Here is a 27,600-nt window from a genome sequence, read left to right as displayed (position 1 = left end):
CTCCCAGACATGGCGCCACCTGCTCTCACGTGCTTGCCCCTCCATCCTCGTCAGTGTCACCGCTGCATGGGAGACCAGGTACACGGTAGCCCCACCGGCATGGAGAACGTCCCCCAAGGACTTGGCAGGTGTTGTGCAGTCCTCCCCGCCTGTCCCTGTGCAGCCGATGGATGACGCCCCACCCCCCGCACCAAGTCCTCCTCAGCAAGTGCGTGCCTCCTCCACGTGGAGGTGTGGGTTGATAGCAGTGTAACTGCCCCCCGGTACTGGGCGTCCCTCCTCTGTGTCTACACTGTGCTAGTTGTTGGACATATATTATCTCATTTAAAGCTGAACTCATTCATGAGCCTACAGAAGCCAGCACTGGCCAATCATGCCTCCGGAAAAGCAGGGTCTGGCGGCGGTGGTGAGAATTTTCCACCACCCCTGGACACATGGGCGCCCAGGCTTGACACCTGGGGAGTGGACATGGTAGACTTTTTGACAAGGTGCTACATGTGGAGAACGGGCAGCTTCCCAGGGGTAGCTGCCAGCTGAAGCCTCTAGTCTTCAGGAAGACCGAGCAGATCCTGGCCTCTGAGCCAGCAGGGGAGAGGCATTGCCGTGGGAGGAGGTGGCTGCCAAGCACCTGCCAAACTCCCCAGATGGCTGCTACGGCTGGAGCTGGGCCGATCCGAAACCAGGAGCCAGGAGCTTCCTCCAGGTCTCCCACATGGGTGCAGAGGCCCAAGCACTTGGGCCATCCTCCATTGCTTTCCCAGGCCATGGCAGAGAGCTGGATTGGAAGTGGAGCAGCCAGGTCTTGAACCGGTGCCCATTTGGGATACCGACAGTGCAGATGGCAGCTTTGCCTGCTACGCCACACTGCTGGCCTCACCTTTTTTTTTTTTTTTTTTTTTTTAAGATTTATTTATTTATTTATTTGAAAGTCAAGAGTTGGAGATCTTCCATCTGCTGGTTCACTCCTCAGATGGCTGCAATGGCTGAGGCTAAGCCAGGCTGAAGCCAGGAGCCAGGAGCTTCATCCAAGTCTCACACAGGTAGCAGGGGCCCAAGCACTCGGGCCATCTTCCACTGCTTTCCCAGGCCATAGCAGAGAGCTGGACCAGAAGTGGAGCAGCCAGGCTTGAACCAGTACCCACATGCGATGCTGGCGCTGCAGGCTGGGGCTTTAACCTGCTATGTCACAGCGCCAGCTCCCCCACTTTTTCCCTTTTAAAAGTGTAAGTAACTCTAGAAGAAAAAAACAAACCTGGATTTGAACTTTTCACCAGATCTACTTGCTCTCCCTGCACGACAGCTTGTCAGATGAAAATCTGAGAGAGTGTGTTCCTGAGGCCTGAGCCCTGTCTCTGTTAGTCCCGGCCTATTCATCACAAGTCAGTGCAGAGAGCTGGCAAGGTGGTGAAAATGAAAAGGCAGAGAATGCCACTAATAGAAGCAATAGATGACAGTCTGTGAAGCCAGGAAGACCTAGCACATCCCACGGATAACAGACAATAACAGAAGCTTCCGAATCACTGATGAACCTCTCCACGGCTGCACACACACATCCCCAAGTCTCCTAGGCTTGGCAGTGCCAAGGAAAGGCCTGGGAATGCAGGAATGTGACCTAGCAGTGCGGACAGGCTGCTGGCAGTCATCAGACCCCAGAAGAGCTGACCGAGGGGAAGTGGGGCCTGGAACCCACGCTCTGATGAATGCGGGAGCCGTCGCCAGGGAAGTGCCAACACATCGACTTGACAGGCTTGATGAGCTGTAGAGACAAAAGACCGGATTTTAAAGCCCGGGCAGGAAGGAAGAGAGGACGTTTAGAGATGTCCAGATAAGACTGACTTCCCCTCCAGGGCCTTAGGAACGTCAGACGGGTTTGAGAGGAAAACACTCGCATACACGGTGTGTTTTTGCTCCTGCAGGTCGAGGCCTGGAGCAAGCTGCCAGCCAGGCTCCAACCAGTGGAGACCCTTTGGAAAGCCCAGGGAGAGCTGCGGGCGGCCAGGGGTCCCAGCTGCTGGGCGGGGCTGCAGTGGAGGGCTGTAGGTGCAGGCACTGAATTTCTCTGAGTTGCTGAGAGGGGCCTGCCCCGTACCCCCGGGAACAAGGATGTCCAGAACTTCTTCTGCCAGTATTACCCGTAAGAGTAGGAAATAATACTAAAATTAAAGCCGGGGCCGGGGGCTTGGATTGCGAAGCAGCACTGTCCACACCCTCATTCTGCTCGCCCCGCAGTTACCGCTGTGGCGCAGGGCCTGCCCAGCTTCTCCATAGCACTGCACACTGTGGTCGCCTGAGTTCACCGGACCCCAGCCCTCATCACAGGTGCTGCTGCTACCTCTGGCTCCCAGCCTGTGGTTGGGCCAGGGTTTCCTGATCTTCTGGTTTTGTTTTGTTTTGTTTTTTTGTTTTGTTTTTTTGGTTTTGTGGTTTTTTTTGTTTTGTTTTTGTTTTTGTTTTACAGGCAGAGTGGACAGTGAGAGAGAGAGAGAGAGAGACAAAGGTCTTCCTTTTCCGTTGATTCACCCCACAATGGCCGCTGTAACCAGCGCACCACGCTGATCCGATGGCAGGAGCCAGGTGCTTCTCCTGGTCTCCCATGGGGTGCAGGGCCCAAGGACCTGGGCCATCCTCCACTGCACTCCCTGGCCACAGCAGAGAGCTGGACTGGAAGAGGGGCAACCGGGACAGAATCCAGTGCCCCAACTGGGACTAGAACCCGGTGTGCCGGCGCCACAAGGCAGAGGATTAGCCTATTGAGCCACGGCGCTGGCCAGATCTTCTGTTTTGTGTCTTGGTCTTTTGACCTGACAGCAGTTAGGGCTCTCTTGGCTCCTCTCCCTGTCCACTGGCTCCTTGCAGCTTCGAGGCATCCCTGGGCTTCATCAGCGTGTCCTCCTGTCTTCCCTCCGGGATGCAGCAGTTGAGCGGGCGGGGCCTAAGGCCGAGCCTGGAGGCACACCAGTAGGAACTGCTCTCCAGGTTGTTTGCAGTCATGAACGAGTGCAGTGAAGGAGTGATGAGCTCCTGGGAGCCAGGTCCCCAGGCAGGAACTGGGGGCGTGCAGGTGAGCACGGGACCATCCCCGTCCTGGACTTGCTGCAGCCGGTGTGGCATCCAGGCCGTCACTGCTGCACCCGTAGTTCCACAAGGAAGTCGTTGCCTACACAGACACGGACTCAGTCAGCAGTTACTCACTGAGCCCACGAGGTGGACGCGGCCAAGCCACCGCCGGCCTTGCCAGCGTGCCGGATCAGAGCGCTTGTTCCGGGCCTGGCTGCTCAGCTTCCCATCCAGCTCCTCGCTAACGTGCCTAGCAGAGCAGCCCAAGCACCCTGCTCCACGTGGGACACCCAGATGGAGTTCCCAGCTCCTGGCTTCAGCCCAGCCCAGCCCAGCCTGTTGCAGCCATTTCGGTAATGAACCAGCAGATGGAAGATCTCTTTCTGTCTCTCCCTCCACCTTTCAAATAAAGAAGATAAATTTGGGGAAAAAAAAAAAACACTTAGAAAATGCAAAATAGTACCCAGCTTAAAATGTAGTAAGTTCTCAGTTAAGCTTAGCTGTTTCTACCGTCAGCATTGTTGTGTTGTTGTTGCTGAAGGTCAGAGAGTTTTCGAGGGCTCAGTTTTGTGTTCATAATATGAAATTCAAGTTCTCTCTGGAAGTGGAAAAGAGCTAAATCGTTAATTGACCGGTTTTTAAAATATACGATTGGAAAGCATTTTCGACACATCAGGTGGACGTGTGTGTGTGAGAGGACTTGGCATCCCTTCATTTTCGCAGTCTGCTATAAAAAGACATGGGCACTCTTAGGGACGTGCTGGAGGTGACCCATTCAGACACATGTACGCCATTTGCCATGCCAAGCATGGTTCTGGATTTAAAATGAGTGAGGGGCCGGTGTTGTGGCTCAGTGGGCTAAGCAGCTGCTTGCAATGCTAGCATCCTTTCCTATCCAGCTTCCTGCTACTGACCCTGGGAAGCAGCAGATGATGGTGCAAGTACTCGGGCTCCTGCCATCCATGTGGGAGACCAGCACGGAGTTTGGGTTCCTGGCTTTGGCTTCCCCAAGACCTGGCTTTTGCGGCCAATGGGGGAGTGAACCAACAGATGGAAAAGCCCCCTCTCCCTCCTTCTCTCACTTTTTCTGTCACTCTGCCTTTCAAATAAAATAAAAATGAGTGAGACACAGACCGTGCACAGGGTGCTCACACCCAGGTGCCATGGATGCACGGCACTGATAAGCTGCTCCACACCCAGTGCATCCTGGGAGCCCGCCCACTGCGTGTAGGGGCCAGGGAAGCCAAGCCCATCAGCTCCCCACAGGGGCATGAAGTGAGCTGCTAAGGGCTCTTTGTTCTTCTTCTTTTTAACTTCGCATTCTCTCTCTTTAAACATCCTCCGAATTCTGCAACCACCATCACAGTTAATGTTAGAACATGTCCTCGCCCAGAAAGAAGCCCTATACACATTAGCAGCCACTCCCCCTTCTCTCACCCCAGCCCTAGGCGACCACTCTTCTGCTCTCTGTGTCGGGATTTGCCGATCCTGGACGTTTCACATAAATAGACCCAGGCAGTGTGTGGCCTTTGGTGTCTGGCTTTCTTCATGTGACACCACGTTGTCAAGGTTTGCCTGTGTTGTAGTGGCAAAGCTTCTTTCTCTTTTCTGGCTGGATAATAATATTCCACTAAATGCACATAACGGATTTTATCCGCTCACTAGCTGATGGTTTTGGTTGTTTCTAACTTTGTTTGACTATTATGAATCCTACAGTAGGAACATTTGTAAGTTTTTGTATGTATACACATTTCCATCTCTCTAGGAGTGCCATTGCTGAGTCAGAACGTGACTCAGCGTTTAACCCTTGGAGCAGCCGCCGGGCTGTTTTCCATGGTGGCTGCCCCAATTTACCTTCTTAGCAGCAGTGTGTGAGGGTTCCAGTTTTTCCACACCCTCACCCACACTTGTTCTTTCTGTCTTTTTTATTCTAGCCACTGTTATTGGTATCTCAGTGTGTGTGTGCATGTTTTAAGATCAACTCATTTATTTGAAAGGCAGAGTTACAGTAAGAAGAGAGAGAGAGAGAGAGGCACCATCCATCCACTGGTTCACTTCCCAAATGGCTGCAATAGCTGGGATTGGGCCGGGCAGAGGCCAGGAGCCAGGAACTCCACTTGAGTCCCCCATGTGGGCAGTAGTGGTTCAAGTGCTGGGTCCATTCTCTGCTGCCTCGCCCAGGCACATTAGCAGGGAGCTGGGTCAGAGCGGAGCAGCAGGGACTCAAACTGGTACCCATGTGGGATGCTGGCATCACAGGTGGTGGCCCACCTGCTCTGCCGCAGTGCTGACCCGCATCAGGGTGGTTTGATTTGCATTTCCCTGAGGTCTAATGGTGCGGAGTACCTTTTCATGTGCTGGGGCCTCTGTTTATCTTCTCTGGAGATGTATCTTTGCAGCTCTTTTGCCCATTTTAAAAATAGGTTGTCTTTTTTTATTTTGGGTTGTACCAGTTCTTTGTATATTCTGTATACTAGTCAGATACCTGATTTGCAAATATTTCCTTCCTTTTGTAGGTTTTTTTTCTCACTTTCTTGATGATATCCTCTGAAGTACAATTTTTTTATGAAATTCAGTTTATTTTTTTCTGTTGTCACTTTTTTATTTTAAAGACTTTTTAAAAAAGATTTATTTATTTACTTGAGAGGCAGTTACAGAGAGGCAGAGAGAGAGAGAGAGAGAGAGAGAGAGAGACCTTCTATCCGTTGGTTCATTCCCCAGATGGCCACAACAGCCAGGGCTGGACCACGCCAAAGCCAGGAGCTTATTCCAGGTCTCCCATGTGGGTGGCAGGGATCCAAGTACTTGTGCTGTCTCCTGCTGCTTTTCCAGGCGCATCTGCAGGCAGTTGGATTGGAAGTGGAACAGCCAGGACTGGAACAGGTGCCCACATGGAAGACTTTGCCTAACCCAAGGTCATGAAGATTTCCTCGTTGTTTTTTCTGAAGAGATTTCATGGTTTTAGTTCTTCCTTTTAAGTCAGCTTTTGTATATGGTGTGAGAGAGGGGTCCAGCTTCATTCTTTTGCACGTGGAATTCCAGGTCCCAATACCATTTGTTGGAAAGACAAGTCTTTGCCCCACTGGATTGTCTCGACTCCCTTTTCTCAACACTGAATGGGGCTATACATGTGAGGTTGATTTCTGAACGCTGAGCTCTACCCCGCTGATGTGTATTTCTGTCCTTATAAAGTGTTCCTTGTGCTCGGAGGTGGGCAGGAGGACTGGGCGAGCTCACGGAGCAGCAGAGCCGGGATGTCACGGGCCAGCGTGGGGAGGAAGGGAGAAGGTGCGTGAGGCTCTTACCAGGTGTCTGCCTGACACCTAGCATGGGAGAGACGACCGTGACTGCCCTCCCCGTTCTCTCTGCTGGACACTGGACTGCATGCAAGAACCAAAAGGATGCATGAGTGCAGGACGCGTTAGAGGGATGAAAGGTGCCCGCGGGGCTGGGATGTGGGTGCACATGCAGGAGGCTGGCTGTCGTCAGAAAGATTGCGTGGAATACCAAGGGGCCAGAGTGGGGCTGTGGAACTGTTTCCATACTGAGAGCTTAACTTCAGTGACGGTCACTGTGCCTTGTTTGGAGCTGGCAACAACAGGAAAGCCATGGCGGGGGTCCCTGGTGATTCGTTGGCTGGATAATAATATTCCACTAAATGCACATAACGGATTTTATCTGCTCGTTAGCTGGTGGGCGTTTTGGTTGTTTCTAACTTTGTTTGACTATTATGAATGCTACAGTAGGACTATTTGCCAGCCAGCGCTAAGCCGGGCTGAGGCTGGGCTGGGAGGCGCTGGCCGCCACCCGCTGCTTGAGCCTCTGGCAGGAAATCCTGGCTTCCCTTTGTTTCAGGGAAGTTTGCTGGCTCCATTCCCGCTGGTGCCACGGGAAATTCCACACCACGAGTGTCGCTGCGCCTCCCCAAATGTGCGCGCCTCATGGCTGGGATGCAGGCGGCACTCGCTGGGCCCTGTTTTCAGTTTCTGTTCATCTTTCAAAGGCATAATTGATCATGATGAATGCACACTTAAGACCTAGACTTCTAAATGAAAACAGAACTAGAATGGGGGGCGGGGGTCTGCCCGCAGAGCAGCATGACCAGCCGGCGTTCCCTGGCCTCAGGAAGCCCAGACAGAGCCCAGAGAGGACATTTGCTGCTTACCCTTCCGAGTGCTAGTCGTAGCTGATGCTTGCCTGTGTGTTGTTCCGTGCTTTCTATATATTGTTGGCTCATTTGCTCATCCCCAAAGCTCTGTGAGCTAGGAACAATTATCCCATTTTATAGAAGAGAAGACCTGCACAGCAGGGTTAAGTAATTCACCCACAGTCACGTAGCAAGGCCAGTAGCTAGTCCCAGAAGATGCCACCAGGACGTCCTCTTCCTGTACTGGAGTGCCAGGGTGCGAGTCTGGGCTCCGCTCCCTATTCCAGCTTCCTGCTGGAGGCAGCAAAGATGGCTCAAGGGCTTGGATCCCTGCCACCCACATGGGACACTCACATGGAAGTCCTGGCTTCTGGCTTCAGCCTGGCCCAGCCCTGGCTGTGACAGTCATTTAGGGAATGAACCAGTGAGAGCAAAATCAATCTCCCTCCTTTTCTCTCTCTCTCTCTCTCTCTCTCTCTCTACCTTTCAAAGAAGTTTTTAATAAATGACCCATGGGGGTAGGCCGGCGCTGCGGCTCAATAGGCTAATCCTCCGCCTGCAGCGCCGGCACCCCAGGTTCTAGTCCCGGTTGGGGCGCCGGATTCTGTCCCGGTTGCCCCTCTTCCAGGCCAGCTCTCTGCTGTGGCCAGGGAGTGCAGTGGAGGATGGCCCAGGTGCTTGGGCCCTGCACCCCATGGGAGACCAGGATAAGTACCTGGCTCCTGGCTCCTGGCTTCGGATCAACGTGATGCACCAGCCGCGGCGGCCATTGGAGGGTGAACCAACGGCAAAGGAAGACCTTTATCTCTGTCTCTCTCACTGTCCACTCTGCCTGTCAAAAAAGGGAGAGAGAGAGAGAGAGAGAGAGAGAGAGAGAGAGAGAAAAGAAGGTGATCTCTTGGGGAGACACTGCACGCCACCCAGCACTCTTGTCCAGAGGACAGTGGAAATGGGAGGTTTCTGACGCTGAATGGCGGCCGTGCGCGCCTCGCTCCGCTGGGAGCTGCCGGGCGACTTCTTAAGCACCGGGTGGCAACACCTTTGCCCCACGCCTTACCCTCATGGGGCGTACAGGACAAATGCACCTGCAACAGACTCACGGGCCACTGTGGCCACGCCCCACAGCCAGGGGTGTCCCTGCACTCGGTGGCTCATCAGGGAGGGCCCCCTGAGGGGGTGGCATTTGGGCTGGACATAAACGCTGGTGGGTTCTCCTGGCAGAGAGCTGGAGGAGGGTCCCCCTGGAGAAGGAGCTCCTAGGCAAGGCCAGAGGGTGCCTCAGAGCTGGCCGGCTGGGGGAGGCTCGGAGCTGGCGGGAAGCCAGGGAGCAGGGGGTGCTGAGGTCTGGAGCTTGCAGGTGGCGCTATGGGCCTTGAGGTGGTGCGGCAGCTGGGTTCTGAGCAGAACAGGAAGCCATCGAAGGTCGTCATTGTTAACCTCCTGATTACCCAGATTCCGCTGTGAACCTCCGGGGGTCCTTGAACCAGGCAGGAGCAGAGCGGCCCCGGGCCGGCCGCTCTCTGCGGGTCCATGTGGTTGGTTTTCTCTTCCCTCAGCATGGGACTATCGGCGTCATTTTCTTCTGTTTGGTACCAGCTCCCTCTGCTCAGGAGCCCATGCGCAGGGACCCCCGGGGAGCTTGTTGAAGCTGCCTCCTGCCCCAGGTTGGGTGCCAGGCCAGAGCCCAGAGCTGCCTGTGCAGGGTCCTGCTGCAGGAGCCCCTTGAGGAGATGGGACAGCGCCAAGCCTCTGTTCCTGTGGACTCCGACACAGCCTGACCCCCAGGCCAAGTGACAGAAGATGATGGCAGGCTGGGAGACCCAGCACAGCAGAGGTGACTGCCCCGCAGGCATCCCTGGGTGCCCACTGTCATGAACCTGAGAGCCCTTGGGCAGGGAGCCATGGCTGGGGCTGCTGCCCACCATAACCCAGATACACAGGACCACTAGTGCAAATAAGAAGGGGTTGTTTATAAAGTTCCTCCTTTGCACTTTCATACGTTCAACCTCACTCCCCTTGTGTGAGGTAAACTCACGGCCAGCCCTTCCCACGGGCTGAAGGGCAGGGTTGTCTATGCAGAGAGGAATGGCATAGGCAGAGAGAGCGCACAGGGAGAGAGAGAAGAGCACAGGGAGAGAGAGAGAGGAGCACAGGGAGAGAGAGGAGCACAGGGAGAGAGAGGAGCTGCACAGGGCCTGCAGTCAGAACGCCACTGGGAATGTGGAACACTCAGAGAGACATGGTTGTGGGTGAGAGAGGGGGTGGGGGGAGATCGTCTACAAGCTGATTTACTCCCTAAATGGCCACAACAGCCAGGTCTGGGCCAGGCTGACGTTAGGAGCCAGGAGCTCCGTTCTGGTCTGCCACACAGTGGTAGGAGCCCGAGGACCTGGGCTGTAACTGGCTTCCTGACCACCAGGCTGAACATGTCACCCTAAGAATAGGCAGGAAGTGTCCTCCGCACTAAACATACACACATGTGAAGCCATGCGTGTGTGAATTAGCTTGACAGAGGCATGCTGACACAACACATGCAGTTTTTATTTTGGTAATTTTTTAAAAACAGATGAAACGGGGGCCAGTAAAAATACGTGCCGCTGTCAGGGCAGGTCTTGGGCCAGGCGAGCAAGACCGTGCAGTATTGGAGTGACTGGGTTCTCGTCCAGTTCTTCCAGTTCCGGCTTCGTGCTCTGGTGCACCCTGAGAGGCGGCAGTGATGGTGCTAGTCCTTGAGTCCCTGCCACCCAAGGGGGAGCCAGGATTGAGTTGCAGGCTCCCAGCTCGCTGGCCTGGCCCAGCCTCGCCGTTGTGGACATCTGGGGAGTGATCTGGCGGGTGGAGCTGACTGTTCTGAAAGTGGAATTGCTGGTGCTAGAACTCCCTCTGCAAAGTGCAGTGTCCACACCCCACAGCGGTGCACAGCCTGTCTGTCCCCGTACAGCCGCCCCGGCCCCGGCATCCCCAGCTGCTTTCTTCTCCACAAATCTGAGAGGTGGCATCTCACTGTCATTCTAGTTTTCGTCTCTCACTCTCAATGGTGGAGCATCTTTCCATGTTCACAAGCCTTTTAAAAGGATTTTCTTTCCGGGGCTGGCACTGTGGCATAGCAGGTAAAGCTGCCACCTACTGTGCCGGCATCCCATATGGGTGCTGGTTTGAGTCCTGGCTGCTACACTTCCAATCCAGCTCTCTGCTGTGGCCTGGGAAAGCAGTAGAAGATGGCCCAAGGCCTTGGGCCCCTGCACCCACATGGGAAACCAGCAAGAGGCTCCTGGCTTCGGATAGGCACAGCTCTGGCCATTGTGGCCATCTGGGGAGTGAACCAGTGGATGGAAGACTCACTCTCTCTCTCTCTCTCTCTCTGCCTCTCTGTAACTCTGCCTTTTAAATAAACAAATCTTAAAAAAAAAGAAAACCTTTCCAAGTCGCCTGACCATTTTGAAACTCGGTTGGTAGCCACGTGTCCTTTGGGAGCTCAGAGTGGACTCCCACAGTCCCCACTGACTTGATCTGTCCATCTGTGAGGGATGGGCTGGCTGCAGGAGCCCGGGAGCTGCTGGCGCTGACTTCACAGCCAGCTGCTGTCCAGATGCTCGGCTGGGGTGCTGAGGAGGAGGGCCAGGCCAGGGCGGGGCGGCCGGGGTCAGAAGTGCTGCTCCCACGGCCGTCACTCTGGATGACTTCCTGCCCTCCTGAACCGCAGGCTGACAAGATGCATGGTCAGGGTCGACGCCTCGCCTGGCCTCGCGCTCGGGTGGAGTCCGATTGTGGCTGGCAGCCTGCCTCAAGCAACTGCAGTCCAGGCGCTGCTGGCCAAGCTCACTCTGCCTGATTTATGGACGCATTGTGTGAGATGTTCTCGCCTGACGTACACAAAGCCCTCTCGGAAAATGAGGAATGGGCAGTTTCCACGTGCGTGACACAGGTTCCGTTCATTCTAATGCAGCAGGAGGTTGAACTTGATGTCGTCTTAAACATCTTGAGAGTCTGGAATTCTGTCTTTCCTCTAGCATTTTCTTTCAGTATAGAATTGTTTGGAATTAAACAACCAGAAAATTAAACTTTCAGGGCAACTGATTACTCTCATGCAGACATCCAAGGACCTTGGAATTGGCCCCAGTGCTGTAGCACGTGAATCCAGGGGACAGAATACCAAGAATCACTTGGTAATTCTATCACTTGGAGCTAGCCATTCTGTGTTCCTGTGGCCATCTGAAAGTTTTTACATTCTTTTTTTAAAAGATACTTATTTTTATATATTTGCAAGATAGAGAGATCTTCCACTTGCTGGTTCTCTCCCCCAAACGCCCACAACATCTGAGGCTGGGCCAGGCCAGGGCTGTTGGCCAGGAACTCCACCCCCGTCTCCCACAGGGGTGGCAACGACTCAACACTTGAGACATCGCCTGCTGCCTTCCCAGGACGCACGTTAGTAGGAAGCCAGAATCAGTAGTAGAGCTGGGACTGCAGCCGGCCCCCCAGTGAGGGACGTGGACGTGCCGAGTGGCATCGTGAGCGTGGTGCCAACCGCCGGCCCCTGAAGGCCTTCCACTCTCCCCCGGCACGGTCATCAGTTACAGCTTGACTATACAGGTGCTCAGCTGAACTGGCTTCCCTGAGAAACTGACTTTTGCTCTCAGAAACTTACTCTTCAGACCCACCGTCTATGGCTGCCACAGCTTAAGATCTGGAAAGACTTCCCAGGACCTGATGCGTGTTGCAGGTGCAGAAGCTGAGGCCCGGTGAGGTGAGGAGTGAGGCCAGGCTCTGCGGCTTGCAGGTTGTTCTCGGGGGATTGTCCCCACCTCGCCCACCCGTGGTATTGGGCCCAGTCCTCCTTAAACAGGCCTCTTCTTAACCTGCTTAATCTGAGATGGAAAATAAGATCTGACTGTGAGAGCCGACTTCACTGGGCTGAATATTCACGGGGAGCCTCTCCCTGTCCCTCGCCTGTGTGAGGCTGTGGGGGGCGGCTCTCTTGGAGGGGCCCGGGGACATGCGGCCCAGCCACCAGCCGGGCGTGCTGGTCACAGCGTCCCGCATGGGAAAGGAGGGACAGACTGTGAGGGTGCCTTGTTTATGTTATGAGGAAACAGGCACAGAGACATTGATTTACAGGATCTTGCACGGAACCCCAAGGGGGAGGGGTAGGAAAAGGAGACAGAGGGAAAAGCACAGGAAGCCCACTGTGGGGCCAGCGGGTGGCTCAGGGAGTTAAGGGGCTGCTTGTGACCCTGGATCCCACAGCAGGATGCTGGTCAGGGTCCCGGCTGATGCACCCAGGTGCCGCCCACGTGGGAGACCTGGGTGGAGCTCCTCACGCTTGTCTTTGAGTGGCCCTGAGTGGCCCAGACTGACTTTTTTTTTTTTTCTTCATTTGCAAGGCAGAGTTATATAGAGAGGGAAAGACAGAGAGAGGTCTTCCATCCGCTAATTCACTCCCCAAATGGCTGCAACAGCTAGAGCTGGGCCACTCCGAAGCCAGGAGCCAGGATCCTCTGGGTCTCCCACACAGGTGCAGGGGCCAAAGCAGCCATCCTCTGCTGCTTTCCCAGGTGCATTAGCAGGGAGCTGGATCGGAACTGGAGCAGCCGGACTCGAACTGGCACCCATATGGAATGCAGGCACCGCAGGTGGAGGCTTAGCCCACTACACCACAGTGCCAGCCCTTCAGACTGACTCTTCTGGCCTTTTGGGTAGTGAACCAGTGGATGGAAGAGATCCCGGTCTCTGTCTCTATCTCTTCTCTCTTAAATAGATCTTTAAAACAAAACAACAACAACAAAAAAGAGGCATGTGGTACTTGGCTTTTTAAAATTTTTATTTAAATGTTTGTATGTTCAGAGGCCACACCCTGGGACTGGGAACACCAGCCACCTTGAGTTTGATCATAGCCTGTGACATCCGCTCAGAGGTGGCTACCACCAGCTAGAGACCTTGGGGCCAACTCACACTGGACCTCTACTAAAGGGGATGCTCTCCGGGGGCCTCCTGGGCAGAGTGTGGACCACAGCGTCCTGTTCTCCCCGGGCAGACTTGCTGGCTCTCCCCGCGGCCAGGCGGCTCCATGTCCAGCGGGGGAGGAGGGCTTCAGCTACGTGAGCGTGGGAGCAGAGAGGGCAGTAAAGGTGGTCCGCTCTGACTTGTGTTCTCATCAGCTTGTTCCCATTGCTCGGGAAAATGGAGCTGACCGGAGGCCACCTCTCCCCAGGGAGGAAGGCTGTGCACAGCCTCTGGCTGGAAAGTGCCGGGAATTCATTGGCATCAACCCCCACACACACACTGCTGAAAACACCATTTTATGTATATTAAGATTTATTAGAGAGATCTCCCATCCTCTGGTTCACTCCCCAAATGCCCACAAGAGCCAGGGCTGGGCCAAGCCAAAGCTGGGAGCCCAGAACTCAGTCCAGGTCTCCCGTGCTGGGGGCAGGGACTGCTGCCTCCAAGGATCTGCACTAGCAGAAAGCTGCACCCAGGAGCCGGAGCTGGAGCTCAGGCACGGGATGTGGGCATCTTGACCACGAGGCCAAATGCCTGTCCCCTGAGAACGCCATTATAGAAGGGGAGTAATCACCTCTTCAGTGTTAGCCCAGTGGCATCTTGTCAGAATATTACATCCTGCTTCTTTTTTATTATCAATATAACCATATACTCATTGTGGAATGCTTCCAAAGCCACAAATTGAAAAAAAAAGAAAATAAAAAGCACCCCTGCCCAGCCCTCTGCTGTAGCCACGGTGCAGTGCGTCGGATAAGGATGCAGGCTCTGGAGTCGCGGCCGCTGGGCCTGAGTCCCAGCTCCCCCGCCCCCAGCAATGGCTCCGCCCCTGAGTCCTTCCACCTCTTGGAGTCTCTGAAACGTGGGGGAGTATAGCGCTACCTGGTGTGCGTGCCCCGGGATTGCCCGAGATGCACCCACATACCGCTAGAAAGCTCTCGGGCAGGGCAGGAATGCAGCGAGACCCGAGGCAGCATTTGCTGTGGATCTTCGTTTAGAGCCATCCTGCTCTCCACATCAGTGACCTTCTCAGAGGCCGCCTTTTCCAGCTGCTAAGTAAACAGCCTGGGAACAATGCAGACTCCTTGCACATGCCTGCCTGGAGTGAGTGCCTCCAAAAGTGGCGCGAAGGCAGCTGCCTGAGCCCAGGCGTCTGATATTTGCGATGATTCACACATCCTGTGGTCAGTGTCACCTGGCTTAGAACCTCATCTCACTACTTAAGCAACTAAATTCTCTGATTGCTAAATATCAGTTACACGTGTTGTTCAGATCAATTCACTTGAACAATTTTATTGTATTTTTTTTTTTTGACAGAGTTAGACAGTGAGAGAGAAAGAGACAGAGAGAAAGGTCTTCCTTTTTCCGTTGGTTCACCCCACAGTGGCCACTGCGGCCGGTGCACCGCGCTGATCTGAAGCCAGGAGCCAGGTGCTTCCTCGTGGTCTCCCATGCAGGTGCAGGGCCCAAGCTCTTGGGCCATCCTCCACTGCACTCCCGGGCCACAGCAGAGAGCTGGACTGGAAGAGGTGCAACCAGGACAGAATGCGGCGCCCTGACCGGGACTAGAACCTGGTGTGCCAGCGCCGCAGGCAGAGGATCAGCCTATTGAGCAGTGGCACCGGACTTATTGTATTATTTTATCGTGGTGAGAACACTTCAGGGTCAGCATTGGGGCACAGAGGTTAAGCGGCTGCTTGCTATGCTGGCATCCAGTACTGCAATACCCGTTCAGACCCCAGCTGCTGGGCTTCAGATCCAGCTCCCTGCTGACCCACCTGGGAAGGCAGCACCTAATGGCCAAGCACTTGGGCCCCTGCCACCCATATGGGAGACCAGGATGGAGTTCCAGGCTCCTGGCTTCAGTTCAGCCCAGGCTCAGCTGTTGCAGCATTTGGGGAGTGAACCAGCAGATGGAAGTGTGTGTGTGTGTGTGTGTGTGTGTGTGTCCGTGTCCCACTCTCCTTCTTTCCTGCTCTATTGATCTCTCCCTCTCTCACTGATGCTCTGCTTTTCAAATAAATAATTTTTTAAAAAAAATTGACATGAGGTCTATCCTCTTGACAAGTTTTTATTTTTTATTTACATATTTGAGAGAGGGCAGGAGAGAGCTCCCATCTGCAGGTTCAGCCCCCACATGCCCACAACAACTAGAGCCAGTTTGGGGCTGACACTGGAAGCTGGGAACATAGTCCAGGTTCCTGGTGGCAGGAACCCAGTTCCCTGAGCCGTCGCTGCGGCCCCCGGGGGCTGGAGTCAGGAGCCAGAGCTGGGAATTGACCTAAGTAGTCCGACTGGGGACGTGAGCCTCTTGACTGCCAGGCTAGATCCACTCTGCTTAGCAGGTCTTCTGGTGTCGGCTGCAGGGGTCTCTGCCGGCGAGCACACTTGTGGTTCAGCAGATCATGCGCGTCACTGCAGCTATGCCCATTGTCACAACTGCCCGCTGTTCCCTTCTCAGGGCTGAACAGGGTGCAGAGCCACGTCCTCTCCCTCCTCCAGCAGCCCCCGGGCTATTTCCACGTCGTGGCTGCTGTCAGTGTTGCTGCAGTGAGCGTGGGTGCAGGTCTCCCGTGGGGCCCCCGATTGCGATCTTTTGGGCTGAATGCCAGAAGCGGGGCAGCTCCGTTTTAACTTCTGCAGGAGCAAAGCCAAGCTGTTAAGCACTGCTGTTCAGTCCCGGGTAGCCGCGGGGCGTGGGGGCGAGCAGACTGAGGCTGGAGTCTGCTGTCCTGGCATTTCCGTCTTAGGCTCCCCAAACGAACCTGCGAGTCAGAACCAACTGGGACAGCGCAAAGCCTCTGCTGTGGGGTTGCAAACATGATGAAGGCCTGGCCCTGCTCCCAGGCCACTGGGTGGAGGCACCATTCCTGGGATGGAGAAGGGGGAGGGGCACTCCCAGCTGGAAGATGTGGGCACAGGGAAGCGCAGGGTACTCTGGGGAACAGCCAAGAGCCCAGTGCTCCGAGGAGTGGGCAGGGAGGGGCTGGCTGTGGCACAGCAGGTTAAGCCTCCACCTGTGATGCTGCTGTCCCATATCAGCACCAGTTCAAGTCCCAGCTGTTCCACTTCCCATCCTACTCCCTGTTAATGCACCAGAGAGAGCAGCGGAGAAGGGCCCAAGAGCTTAGGCCCCTGCCACCCACATAGGAGACCCAGATGGAGTCCCAGATTCTTGGTTTCGGTCTGACTGAGCCCTGGCTGTTGCAGCCATTTGGGGAGTGAACCAGAGGATAGGAGATCTTTCTCTCTCTCTCTCACTCTCTCACTCTCTCACTCTCTCTCTCTCTTTCTTTTCTTGTCTCTCTGCCATTTAAATGAATGACTTAATAAATAAATATATAAATCTTTTTTAAAAGCGAGAGGGGCTGGTGCTGTGGTGCAGTGGGTTAAGGCCCCTGTTTGCAGTGCTGGCAACCCATATGGGAGCTGGTTCAAGTCCCAGCTGTTCCACTTTCCATCCAGCTCTCTGCCATGGCTTGGAAAAGCAGTAGAAGATGGCCCAAGTCCTTGGGCCCTTGTACCCATGTGGGAGACCTGGAAGAAGCTCCTGGCTCCTGGCTTCAGATCAGCTCAGCTCTGGCTGTTGTAGTCACCTGGGGATTGAACAGCGAAATGGAAGACCTTTCTGGCTCTACTTCTCTCTGTAACTCTTTCAAATAAATAAAATAATTCTTTAAAAAAAAAAAAAAAAGCAAGAGAGAGACTGAGAAAAGGCCAAAGAAGTGAGGCAGAAGCCTGTCATGGAGAATTTGTTCTGTAAACATTTATTCTAGAAGGGAGCAGAGGCACTCACGGTGTGGGAAATTAGCTCTGTGCAACCTGGGGTGAGTTGTCCGAGGGCTGCATTGGAGAGGAGCAAGTCTGGGGACAGGAAGGGCACTCACCAGGGACAGGGTCCGCGCTCTCCATGTACCTGCCTCTGCTGGACACCAGCGTGGACAGGCAGCCTGGGACCGTGGGGTCAAGCCCGCAGGGCAGCCCAGGCAGTGCTGGGCAGGGGCATGCCGCCTAGCCTGGACCAGGGGCTGCTCGCCCCAGGAGGGGCAGGGAGAGCCCTGGCTGAGAGGAGAGGTTTGGGCAGTCTTGGCTGTGCTCAGCCAGGCTGGTGGCCTGCCCACCCCAAAGGTGCAGGGAGTGACGTGGGCTGGGGGACCTTGGCCGCAGTTCTGGCTTCTCCCATTGTCCTGCATTCTTTTGTTGACACACACGCCTTGTTTAAGTGTGATTAGGAACTTGGCTCTGGGAAGAACTTGAGGCACTTTCTTCCTCCTCTTGTTCTAATAAAAATAGAACGTCACTGTGACTGCTCAGGGCCTCGCGCCGGCACTTACCTGCTCCCTCCTGCGGAGATGGAGGACCAAGGACCCTGCTTTCCACGGCCGGGTGGGAAGCGCCTGATTGGGTGGAAGGGGCCCCTTCCTTCCTGCCCCCTCCCTTTGTTCCCAGAATGTGGAGCCAGGAATACCAGGCTGTGATCTTCCCCAGGGCAAAGTGTCTCTTCCAGCTCCCAAAGCTTAGGGGTCCTTTTGCAAAGATAGAAATTATATTTTTAAACAACCAGACTGATTGCATCTGTTTTGATCCAGACTAACGTTAGATCTATTTGAAGGTCTTAAAGAATTGAAACTTCTATAATTGAATGAATAAATGTTAAAAATATATTGAGCAGGGCCGGAGCTGTGGTATAGCAGGTAAAGCTACTGCCTGAGGTGCAGGCATCAATATGAGCACCGGTTCAAGTCCTGGCTGCTAGTCTTCTGATCCAGTTCTCTGCAGTGGCCTGAGAAAACAGTGGAAGATGGCCCAAGTGCTTGGGCCCCTGCACCCATGTAGGGAACCTGGAAGAAGCTCTTGTCTCCTGGCTTCGGATTGTTCCAGTTCCAGCCGTTGCAGCCATTTAGGGAGTGAACCAACTGATGAAAGCCCCCGCCCCCTGCCTCTGCCTCTGCCTCTCTGTAACTCTGCATTTCAAATAAACAAACCAATATTTAAAAAAATATATTGAGCACCATGGGAATGGTCCTGTCACGTGTGGGTTTCTGCACACACGTTTCCCCACATGCATATTCACACACACACAGACACAGGTGTGTGCACTCCCCAGGCTGTGTTGCATTCTGCCTCAGTGGAACTGTCAGAAACTGAGCCTTCTCACTCCTCTTCTGCCCCCGTGAGAGCCACCTTAGCCAGAAGGCGGGATACTTGTGAAATCACACAGCCCCCAGAGTTCCAGCCAGGAGCCAAATTTTACAAGAGGCTCTTAGAGCGGCTCCCGCAGCCACTGCTTCTAAAGGGTAGGGCTCCCGCCTCAGCCGTCTTCGTCTTCCTGTGCTTCCAGATGAGTGGCCCGGCCTCTGGATAAACACGGCTGGGCTCCCTGGGCTCCCTGGGCCATTCTGCAGGCGGGGAAATGGGTCTCGTTAAGCAAGCTGAGCAGACCTGGAGCTTTCCTGTCCTTATTTGTTTTTACTTTGTAAGTCAGTTGTACTCGAGTAGTGGGGCATCTCAGAAAGTCTGTGGCAAGTTAAGTTGATTTTTATGCAGAAGTTTTTTTTTAAAGATTTATTTATTTATTTGAGAGTCAGAGTTACACAGAGAGAGAAGGAGAGGCAGAGAGGCAGAGAGAGAGAGGTCTTCCATCCACTGGTTCACTCCCCAATTGGCAGCAGTGGCCGGAGCTACACAGATCCGAAGCCAGGAGCCAGGAACTTCTTCAAGGTCTCCCACGCAGGTGCAGAGGCCCAAGGACTTGGGGCATTTTCCACTGCTTTCCCAGGCCATAACAAAGAGCTGGATCGGAAGTGGAGCAGCCAAGGCTCGAACCGGTGCCCACATGGGATGTCAGCACTGCAGGCAGCAGCTTTATCTGCTATGCCACAGCGTCGACCCTGCTCAATATATCTTAACATTTATTCATTCAATTATAGAAGTTTCATTTCTTTAAGATCTTCAAGTAGATCTTACATTAGTCTGGAGCAAAACAGTGCAATCAGTCCAGTTCTTTAAAAATACTATTTTTATCTTTGCAAAAGGTCCCCAAAGCTTTGGGAGCTGGAAAATCGCAGCCTGGTCCCTGATGCAGAAGATGTAAAGCCGTGCGCAGAGGGCTATTCACAGAATTCATGGAAAATGTGTCTCATGAGGAAGCTGTGTATGGATTTAAAAAGTCTTTGCACTGAAATACACTTTTCTTCTTTTCTATAAATTTTTAAATTATTTATTTGGGAGGTAGAGTTACAGACAGAGAGAGACAGAGACAGAGAAAGGTCTTCCATCTGCTGGTGTACTCCCCAAATGGCCACAATGGCTGGAGCTGGGCTGATCCAAAGCCAGGAGCCCAGAGCTTCCCCAACTTGGGTGCAGGAGCCCAAGGACATGGGTCATCCTCTACTGATTCCCCAGGCTATAACAGAGAACTGAATCAGAAGTGGAGCAGCCAGGACATGAACACGGTGCCTATGTGGGATGCCGGTTCTGCAGGCAGAGACTTAGCCTACTATACCACAGCACCAGCCCCGAAATACACTTTTAAAAAAAAGATTTATTTATTTGAAAGTCAGAGTTACAGAGAGGGAGGGAGAGACCCACAGAGAGAGGTCTTGCATGTGCTGGTTCACTCCCCAAATGGCCTCAATGGTTGGGCCATCCAAAGACAGGAGCCATGGCGGGCGCCACAGCTCGATAGGCTAATCCTATGCCTATGGCGCTGGCACTCCAGGTTCTAGTCCGGGTCGGGGCACCGGATTCTGTCCCGGTTGCTCCTCTTCCAGGCCAGCTCTCTGCTGTGGCCGGGGAGTGCAGTGGAGGATGGCCCAAGTGCTTGGGCCCTGCACCCCATGGGAGACCAGGAGGAAGCACCTGGCTCCTGGCTTCGGATCAGCGTGGTGCGCTGGCCGCAGCGGCCATTGTGGGGGGGTGAACCAACGGAAGGAAGACTTTTCTCTCTGTTTCTCTCTCACTGTCCACTCTGCCTGTCAAAAAAATATATAAATAAATAAAAATAAAATAAGAACACAGGAGCATGAGCTTCTTCTGAGTGTTCCACGTGGGTGCAGGAGCCCAGGTGCAACTGGGCCATCCCCTGCTGCTTTCGCATACACATTAGCAGGAAGCTGGATAGGAAGCAGAGCAGCCAGGACTCGAACCAGCGTCCTTATAAGTTGCTGGCGCTGCAGATGGCATCTTAACCTATTATGCCACAATGCCAACCCTAAAATAAACTTTTAATTCCATCTTTCCATAAACTTTTTGAAGTTCCCTGAAATAACTTCTATGATAAAATGCACTGATTTTAATTGTACTGTTTGATGAGTTGTGAAAAGTGTATAAACTTGTATAAGCAGCACCATCACCCAGGCAGGCACTTGGCCTGGTGATTAAGACACTTTGCATGCCTGCATCCCATATTTGGGTGCCTGAGGAAATGGAGAAGCCAGGACTTGAACCAGCACTCAAATGGGATGCTGGCATCCCAGGCAGTGGCTTAACCCACTGCACCACAACCCAGCCCCACTTTGTGGATTTTCAAATCCATCTTTTTTTTTTTTTTTTTTTTTTTTTTTTGACAGGCAGAGTGGACAGTGAGAGAGAGACAGAGAGAAAGGTCTTCCTTTGCTGTTGGTTCACCCACCCTCCAATGGCCGCCGCCGTGGCCGGCGCGCTGCGGCTGGTGCACCACGCTGATCCGATGGCAGGAGCCAGGTACTTATCCTGGTCTCCCATGGGGTGCAAGGCCCAAGCACCTGGGCCATCCTCCACTGCACTCCCTGGCCACAGCAGAGAGCTGGCCTGGAAGAGGGGCAACCGGGACAGAATCCGGCGCCCCGACCGGGACTAGAACCCGGTGTGCCGGTGCCGCAAGGTGGAGGATTAGCCTAGTGAGCTGTGGCGCCGGCTCAAATCCATCTTTAAATGAGCATAATTCTGGGTTTCCTCAATTCTGCGATGCCCCATCTAACCAACTCTTGGGAACTTTTTGGAATCACTTTAAATGCTTTTGTTTTGTTTGCTAACCAGCTAGAACACAAACATGTGCCGTTTTGTGCCCGCCAAGTGTTCACTCTCCACGGCGGTCCTAAACTTCACCACACGTCGCAGTCAGCTGGGAAGCTTAAAATGCAGATCAAGCCCAGCCCCTGTGGCTCTGGGAAGGGGCCTGGGAGTCTAAACTGCAGCCAGCCCCTTTGCCTGGTTCGAGCACCACCATGCTTTGAGAGTCGGCGGTCCCTAGATCTGTCTGAGCCACTGTTTCCCTGTGGGAGGCAGACTAAAGAGCCGATGAGTGAAAGGTAGAGCAGCCGGGACGTTTGGAACTAGGGGTTTGGTGCCTGACTCCTTCCTGATTCAGAACCGAGAAGACCTAGTCAGCCTTAAAGAGAAAGGAAATTCTGCCGCATGCTGTACCGTGGGTGAGCCTTGAGGACGTCACGCAGAGTAAAGTAAGCAGTCACAGGAGAACAAACATTGCGTGACTCCCGATTCCACTCCTGTACACTACTGAGGGCGTGGGGAGAGGAGGCACTGGAGAGTTACTGTTTGTTTTAAAGATTTTATCTATTTATTTATTTATTTATTTATTTGAAAGTCAGAGCTGTGGGGCTGGGTAGGGCGGGGAGGGTGGAGATCTTCTATCTGCTGGTTCACTCCCCAGATGGCTACAGTGGTCAGGGCTAGGTCAGGCCAAAGCCAGGAGCTTCCTGGTCTCCCACATGGGTGCAGGGGCCCAAGCACTTGGACCATCTTCCGCCGCTTTCCCAGGCCTTGGCAGAGAGCTGGATCAGAAGAGAAGCAGCCGAGACACAAACTGGCGCCCATATGGGTTGCCGGCGTCACAGACAGCAGCAGCTTTACCCGCTATGGCTACGCCACTGCGCCGGCCCCAGAGGAGTTAGCTTAATGGGTTAGCAGTTGGGTGGTAGCGATGGTTTGGCAGCAGTCTGAGTGTAGTGAATGCCGCTGAACTAAACACTTATAATGATTAAAAACGGTAAAATCACAGTCGTAACTTGGAAAGATCTGCGCGGCACCGGCTCTCTTCCCAGCCCCTGGGTGGTTTCTGCTCCCTGACGTGTGACCAGCATTCCTCCTCCGCCCTCCACCTGCTGGATGACGGAGCTCTGCCTCCTGTGCCCTGCATAGTGACTGAAACAGGAGACCGTGGCCCCGAGGCTCGCCTGCACGTGCGGCAAACTCACATCTGGCAGCCGTTCCCAGTAAGCTCTCATTCCGTCCCCCACGTTGGGAGCGAAGCTTTAAAAGGCATTTAAATTCACTATGAGAAACCAAACCGAAGCTAAGGCGGGAGTGCATGTGCTGTTGAAGGGGCCCCCAGCAGGAGTGATGTCCTGGCTGAATGGGCACCAGCACAGGTGCTGACAGCTGCATTGCGTTTCTCTGCCCGGCGGGAGGAGTTTCTTTTGGCACTGAGAGCGATGTTGGGAATCTCAGATTGCTCACAGATTCGGGGGAAGAAGCGAGAACTAGGCTCGGGAAAGGGCCAGGGGGAAGCCTCCACCATCAGACTCTCAGCTTAGCCACCACTGCCATAAATACCTCCCTTTAAGTTTTTAGTTATTTATTTGAAAAGCAGAGAAATTTCCCCTGCACTGATTCACTCCCTAAAGGCCTACAACAACAGGGCCTGGACCATGCAAAGCCAGGAGCCAGGAACTCTGTCCAGGTCTCCCAGGTGGAGTGGCAGGGACCCAGCCTGTGGAGCCAATTAGCTGCTGCCTCCCAGGCTGTGGAGCCAATCAGCTGCTGCCTCCCAGGGTGCAAGATAGCAGGAGGCTGGAGTAAGGAGCAGAGTGGGGCTCAAACCCAGGCACTCCGATGTGGTAGCCAGGTGTCCCGAGGGACGTCCTAGCCGCTCCCCTGAACTGCCTTCCCCGTGACTCCATTGTTCTCTCCCAGTGGCTTTGCAGCTTCCCTTCAGGGTGCAGCATCCCACGCTGGTGGAAGGAAATGGAGGATGTCTAATTCTACATCTCCCACCTGGCCCCTCACCTGCTAAGGGGCAGGGCAGGCAACTATGTCACACCTTCAGGTTCTATGGCCCACAAGGGACACCCCCCCACCCAACAGGAGGGTTCCGGCAAAAAGCAACTCACATCCACTCCAGTGTGCACCTGGGCAGGACATCTGCTCTCTCCTGTTTCCCAGCCCCCGGGGACCTGATTCCAACCCCCAGCGAGACTAAGGGAGGGAGGGAATGGTTGGGCGAAGTGATGAGTGGATCAGCTCCGTGCAGGGCCTCCTGGGGCGGCTCCCGGGCAGCCACCCAGCACCAGGGGACCGTGCGTCACTTCCTCTGCTGAGAATCTCCCTGCTGTGGCCCAGGCCACCTGCACCCAAGTCAGTGTCCGGCGACAGAAGCGCTCAGGTTTCCTGGGAGGCCATTTGTCACAGCCTTGCAGGGACAGAACTCAGGGTGGATCTTAACTCTGAGCTCTGGCGTCCCGCCATGTGTGCCGTTCCCCCTCTGGCTGCTGGAGGAGGTGAAGGCACCCTCGGCCCTCGGCCCAAGCACTGCCCAGCGGCCAGGGCGTGCCGCTGGGCGGCAGAGTGGGAAATGAACATGTGGACGACCCGGGCCAGACGTGCCACCCTCCGGGGAGTGCACATGGCAGCTCAGCATTTCTGTATGTCACGTTCTTACTTAAAAAGCCTCTGAACCTGATCTGCTTGTCCAGCTGCCCCCCTGACACATGTTCGCCAGGTGCGAGGAAACTTCAGTCTGCCAACTGCTTTGTGCTTAATGCATGTTCTCCTCCAGACACTGCGGGCAGTCTGCCTTGCATCCCATACTCCCCACACGCCCAGAGGCCGCCCGGCTCCTCGGCTGATGCTCCGTTTTGGAGCTGTGCTGTAGTACGTATCCGTGGGCTACTGAGTTTGGCTTTGTGTGTTAACAATCCGCAGGAGCGAGGTCATACTGCTCTCACCCTGTGCAATGCATTTTTTTCTGGGGGGAGACGTGCCTGTGTTGACAGTGGAGATGTGAAGACTGATTCATCTCCCCTGCTGCATAGTGTTTTGTTATTTAAGAAAGCCAGAGTTGCTTTTATCTTTATTCTTAATTTTTATTTATTTGAGAGGAAAAGAGAGAGAGGAAGAGCTCCCATCCACTGGTCACTGCACAGATGACCACAGTGGCTGGTGCTGGACCCAGGCCGAAGCTGGGAACCAGGAGTTCCACTGGCTTTCACATGCGAGTGGCAGGAATCCAACTACCTGAGCCAGCACTGCTGCTTCCCAGGGTCTGCATTAGCGGAAGCTGGAGTCAGGAACCAGAGGTGGCTGTCAGACTCAGGCATTCAGATATGGGACACTGGCATTGAAACACCAACCCCTTGCTTTTCAAAAGTATCTGAGGGGCCAGCATAGTGGCACAGTAGGTTAAGCCGTTGCCTGCAACACCAACATCCCATATTAGAACACCAGTTCAAGTCCCAGCTGCTCCTCTTCCAATCCAGCTCACTGCTAATGCACCTGGGAAAGCAGTGGAAGATGGCCCAAATTCTTGGGTCCAAGTGCCAGGGCCCCTGCACCCACATGGGGGACTCAGAAGAAGCTCCTGGTTCCTGGCTTCAGTCTTGGCTGTTGCAGCCATTTGGGGAGTGAACCAGCAGATGGAAGATCTCTCTCTGTCTTCCCTCTCCCTCTCTCTCTCTGTAACTGTACCTCTCAAGTAAATAAAAAAAAATCTTTAAAAGAGAAAAAATATGGATGGATTTCAAAATTTTGTGCACTAAAACAAATCTACCTTTTAATTCTATTTTCCACAAACTTTGTGTATTTGAGACTTTGTAAAATTGAAAAGAAAAAGGGACAGCAGTAGTGTGGGAGTCAGGGCAGGCGGTCTCGGTGCAGGCCAGGCTGGACTGGGGCGCTGTTCCTCCTGCCCATCACCTTGAGATTAAAAATAAATGGGGTGGGATTGGCCTCCGCTTGTTTGCTTTCCATGGGAATCTGCCTCCCTGGGGACATGCCTGAGTGTCTTGACCTCAGGCTGAAGAGTGTTTATTTAGCTGCATGATTTGGATCAAATTGGTTCATGGCCAGTGTGAGCTAAACAGAATTTGTTGTGGATCTGGTCATTTATAAAAAGAAATTGGCAAGGGACTATTTCACAGAATGGCTGAGAGACATCATAATTTTTCAAAATATTTATAAAACACTTAAGCTAGAAATAGCACGAGTGCTATGGCTGGACAGGCCTTGACCTCAGACCCTGCCGGCCTGGGTCCCGCCAGGGCCACTCCTCCATCGGGCCTGCTGCACCCCTGTGACTCCACGCAGTCTCTGGTTTCTCCCTTCTCCTTCCTGAGTGCTTCCAGCAGCGTGAGACTGGGCAGAAATAAGAGCTTTGGACCCGTCGTCCTGGGTGGGACAGAGCCCTGGTCCCATGGCTATGCAGGTAAATGAGGAGTGCATGGGAAGCTCCTAGACTCACATATGTGGACGGAAGCAAAGCTGACCCCCGTGACCGGGAGCCACAGGCCCCAGCTCTAACCACATGCACCCAGCCCGGGGCCCCGGGGGAAATGATTTTCAGGTCGTGAGGCCCCCCCTGCCTCCAGCTTGAAGACAGGACCCTGGGAGCCCCCGTAACTGTGCCCTCCTCTCCCTGCAGGCTATGACTTCTGCCAGGTCCTGCAGTGGTTTGCCGAGCGGGTCGACAGGATCATCCTGCTCTTCGACGCTCACAAGCTGGACATCTCGGACGAGTTCTCGGAAGCCATCAAGGCCTTCCGGGGCCAGGACGACAAGATCCGCGTGGTGCTCAACAAGGCCGACCAGGTGGACACGCAGCAGCTGATGCGGGTGTACGGGGCCCTCATGTGGTCCCTGGGCAAGGTCATCAACACGCCCGAGGTGCTGCGCGTGTACATTGGCTCCTTCTGGGCACAGCCCCTGCAGAACACTGACAACCGCCGGCTCTTCGAGGCCGAGGCCCAAGACCTCTTCAGAGACATCCAGAGCCTTCCCCAGAAGGCAGCCGTGCGCAAACTCAACGACCTCATCAAGAGAGCGAGGCTGGCCAAGGTGAGCCGGGGGACGCCCCGTGGTGCAGGAGGCCCTGAGCCCGGAGCCTGGCGGGCTGGAGTGTGGGATAGGTTGGGAAAAGAGCCCCCAGACCAGTCCCTGTCCCTGTGGCCTTGGCGGATGACATAAGCTGTACAGACCTGGAGCTGATAAAGACCCTCTTAGGACCCTTAGGAGGGTGCAGTGTAGCTGAGCGCTTGGCATAGCACCTGTGCACAGGAAACGCAGTCAGCGTGCTCGCCACGTGGAGGACCTGAAAGAGGGACGCTCATGGGGCCAGCGGGGTGCTGAGAGGCCACGCTCGCACCACGCACCCGCGGCTGGAACCCCATGTCACCCCTCCCTCCCCACCCCCAGCCCCAGCGGCGAGGCTGGTTCAGGCTGACCCGCAGAGGGTGCTGGTTGGGAGTCGCAGCCCATCCCTTCCTGGGCCATGGCCTGTGAGCGTGCAGGCTGTGGCTTCCAGCTCCCTGGCCTCATGACTAAGCCTCGCAGCAGCTGCAGGAGTGTGTGCTGTGCACAGCTGCATGGAAGAGTGGCAGTCCACTGAGCCCCGTCCAGGATGGAGGCAGTTCTGCCGCAGCTCTGAGGAAGAAGAGCAGGCCACTGTCCCAAGAGATAGCATAGAAAACAAGGGCGTTTCGTAAAATCGCTGTCCTGGTACTTCTGGTGCTGCCTGTGCCTGCAGACTCCGTCCCAGCACAGTCCAAACCAGGCTGTGGATCAGAAGCACCGGGGGCCTAAGCAGTGCCGTTCCCAAGCCCTGCCCCGAAGCTCCTGATGTAGGGAGGCCCCTGTGTGTGAAGATCCCCTGGTGACCCTGGTGAGCAGCCGGGTTTGGGACCCGGAGGTCCATGCTGACTCCCTGAACTTATCCAAGGGCAAGGTAGGATAAAGTGATTTCCCCAGGGCCATCGTGTCCATGACAACAAAGCCAGGACTAAAAGTCAGGCCTCATGGTTTCCAGTCTACCTTCTGCTTCAGGCCCCTCCCTTCAGTGAGCACCAGTCTCCAGATGGGCTGGTGCATGGTCAGGAAGCGAGGTCAGCTCCTCTGCCCTCCACCTGCTGGGGGCAAAGGACCCAGGAGGCCCACTGGCCCAGCCTGGGGCACAGCAGGTCAGCCTCTGTAGCCCTCACTGCTCGCACCGTTGGGTCAGTGCTCATTCAGCACCGGGGGCCTGCCTGGTGGAGGAGAGCAGCTGAGGCCCCGTGCTGCAGATGTGCTGACGGAGGAGCAGGCTCTGCTGTGGGTCTCTGAGCAGGGTGCCCAAGTGCCTGTGGCCAAGCCCTCCGACCTCTCCCCACTGCCCCCCGCCCATGACCTCTGCTGCAGGGCAGCGCCCA

At 54.6% G+C, this 27,600-nt stretch overlaps 1 protein-coding gene and 1 long non-coding RNA gene across 3 annotated transcripts in view; one reads left to right on the top strand and one right to left on the bottom strand.

Annotated features, from left to right (window-relative positions):
* The window catches only part of EHD4 (EH domain containing 4), a 75,382-nt gene that overhangs the window by 32,498 nt on the left and 15,284 nt on the right, over nucleotides 1–27,600 (top strand). Inside the window, exons 1-2 of one of the 2 annotated variants that reach the window (XM_089310136.1) lie at nucleotides 25,397–25,625; nucleotides 25,842–26,254. In XM_089310136.1, the coding sequence (XP_089166262.1) occupies nucleotides 25,412–25,625; nucleotides 25,842–26,254 (627 nt within the window). In that variant the 5' untranslated portion in view covers nucleotides 25,397–25,411. Of the gene's footprint in view, nucleotides 1–25,396; nucleotides 25,626–25,841; nucleotides 26,255–27,600 lie in introns of those variants that run through there. The other variant, XM_002717963.6, reaches the window with a different exon arrangement.
* LOC149123087 (uncharacterized) lies at nucleotides 15,260–17,273 on the bottom strand. Its single transcript, XR_016218049.1, has 2 exons — nucleotides 17,092–17,273; nucleotides 15,260–15,841 (listed from the first exon to the last, which is right to left on the bottom strand). It is a non-coding gene; the product is annotated as an uncharacterized LOC149123087 (long non-coding RNA).

This window comes from Oryctolagus cuniculus, chromosome 12, assembly GCF_051225735.1.
Source record: "Oryctolagus cuniculus isolate XC-2025 breed Fujian yellow rabbit chromosome 12, ASM5122573v1, whole genome shotgun sequence".
NCBI classification, from domain to species: Eukaryota; Metazoa; Chordata; class Mammalia; order Lagomorpha; family Leporidae; genus Oryctolagus; species Oryctolagus cuniculus.
This window is presented reverse-complemented; position numbering and strand designations above follow the sequence as displayed.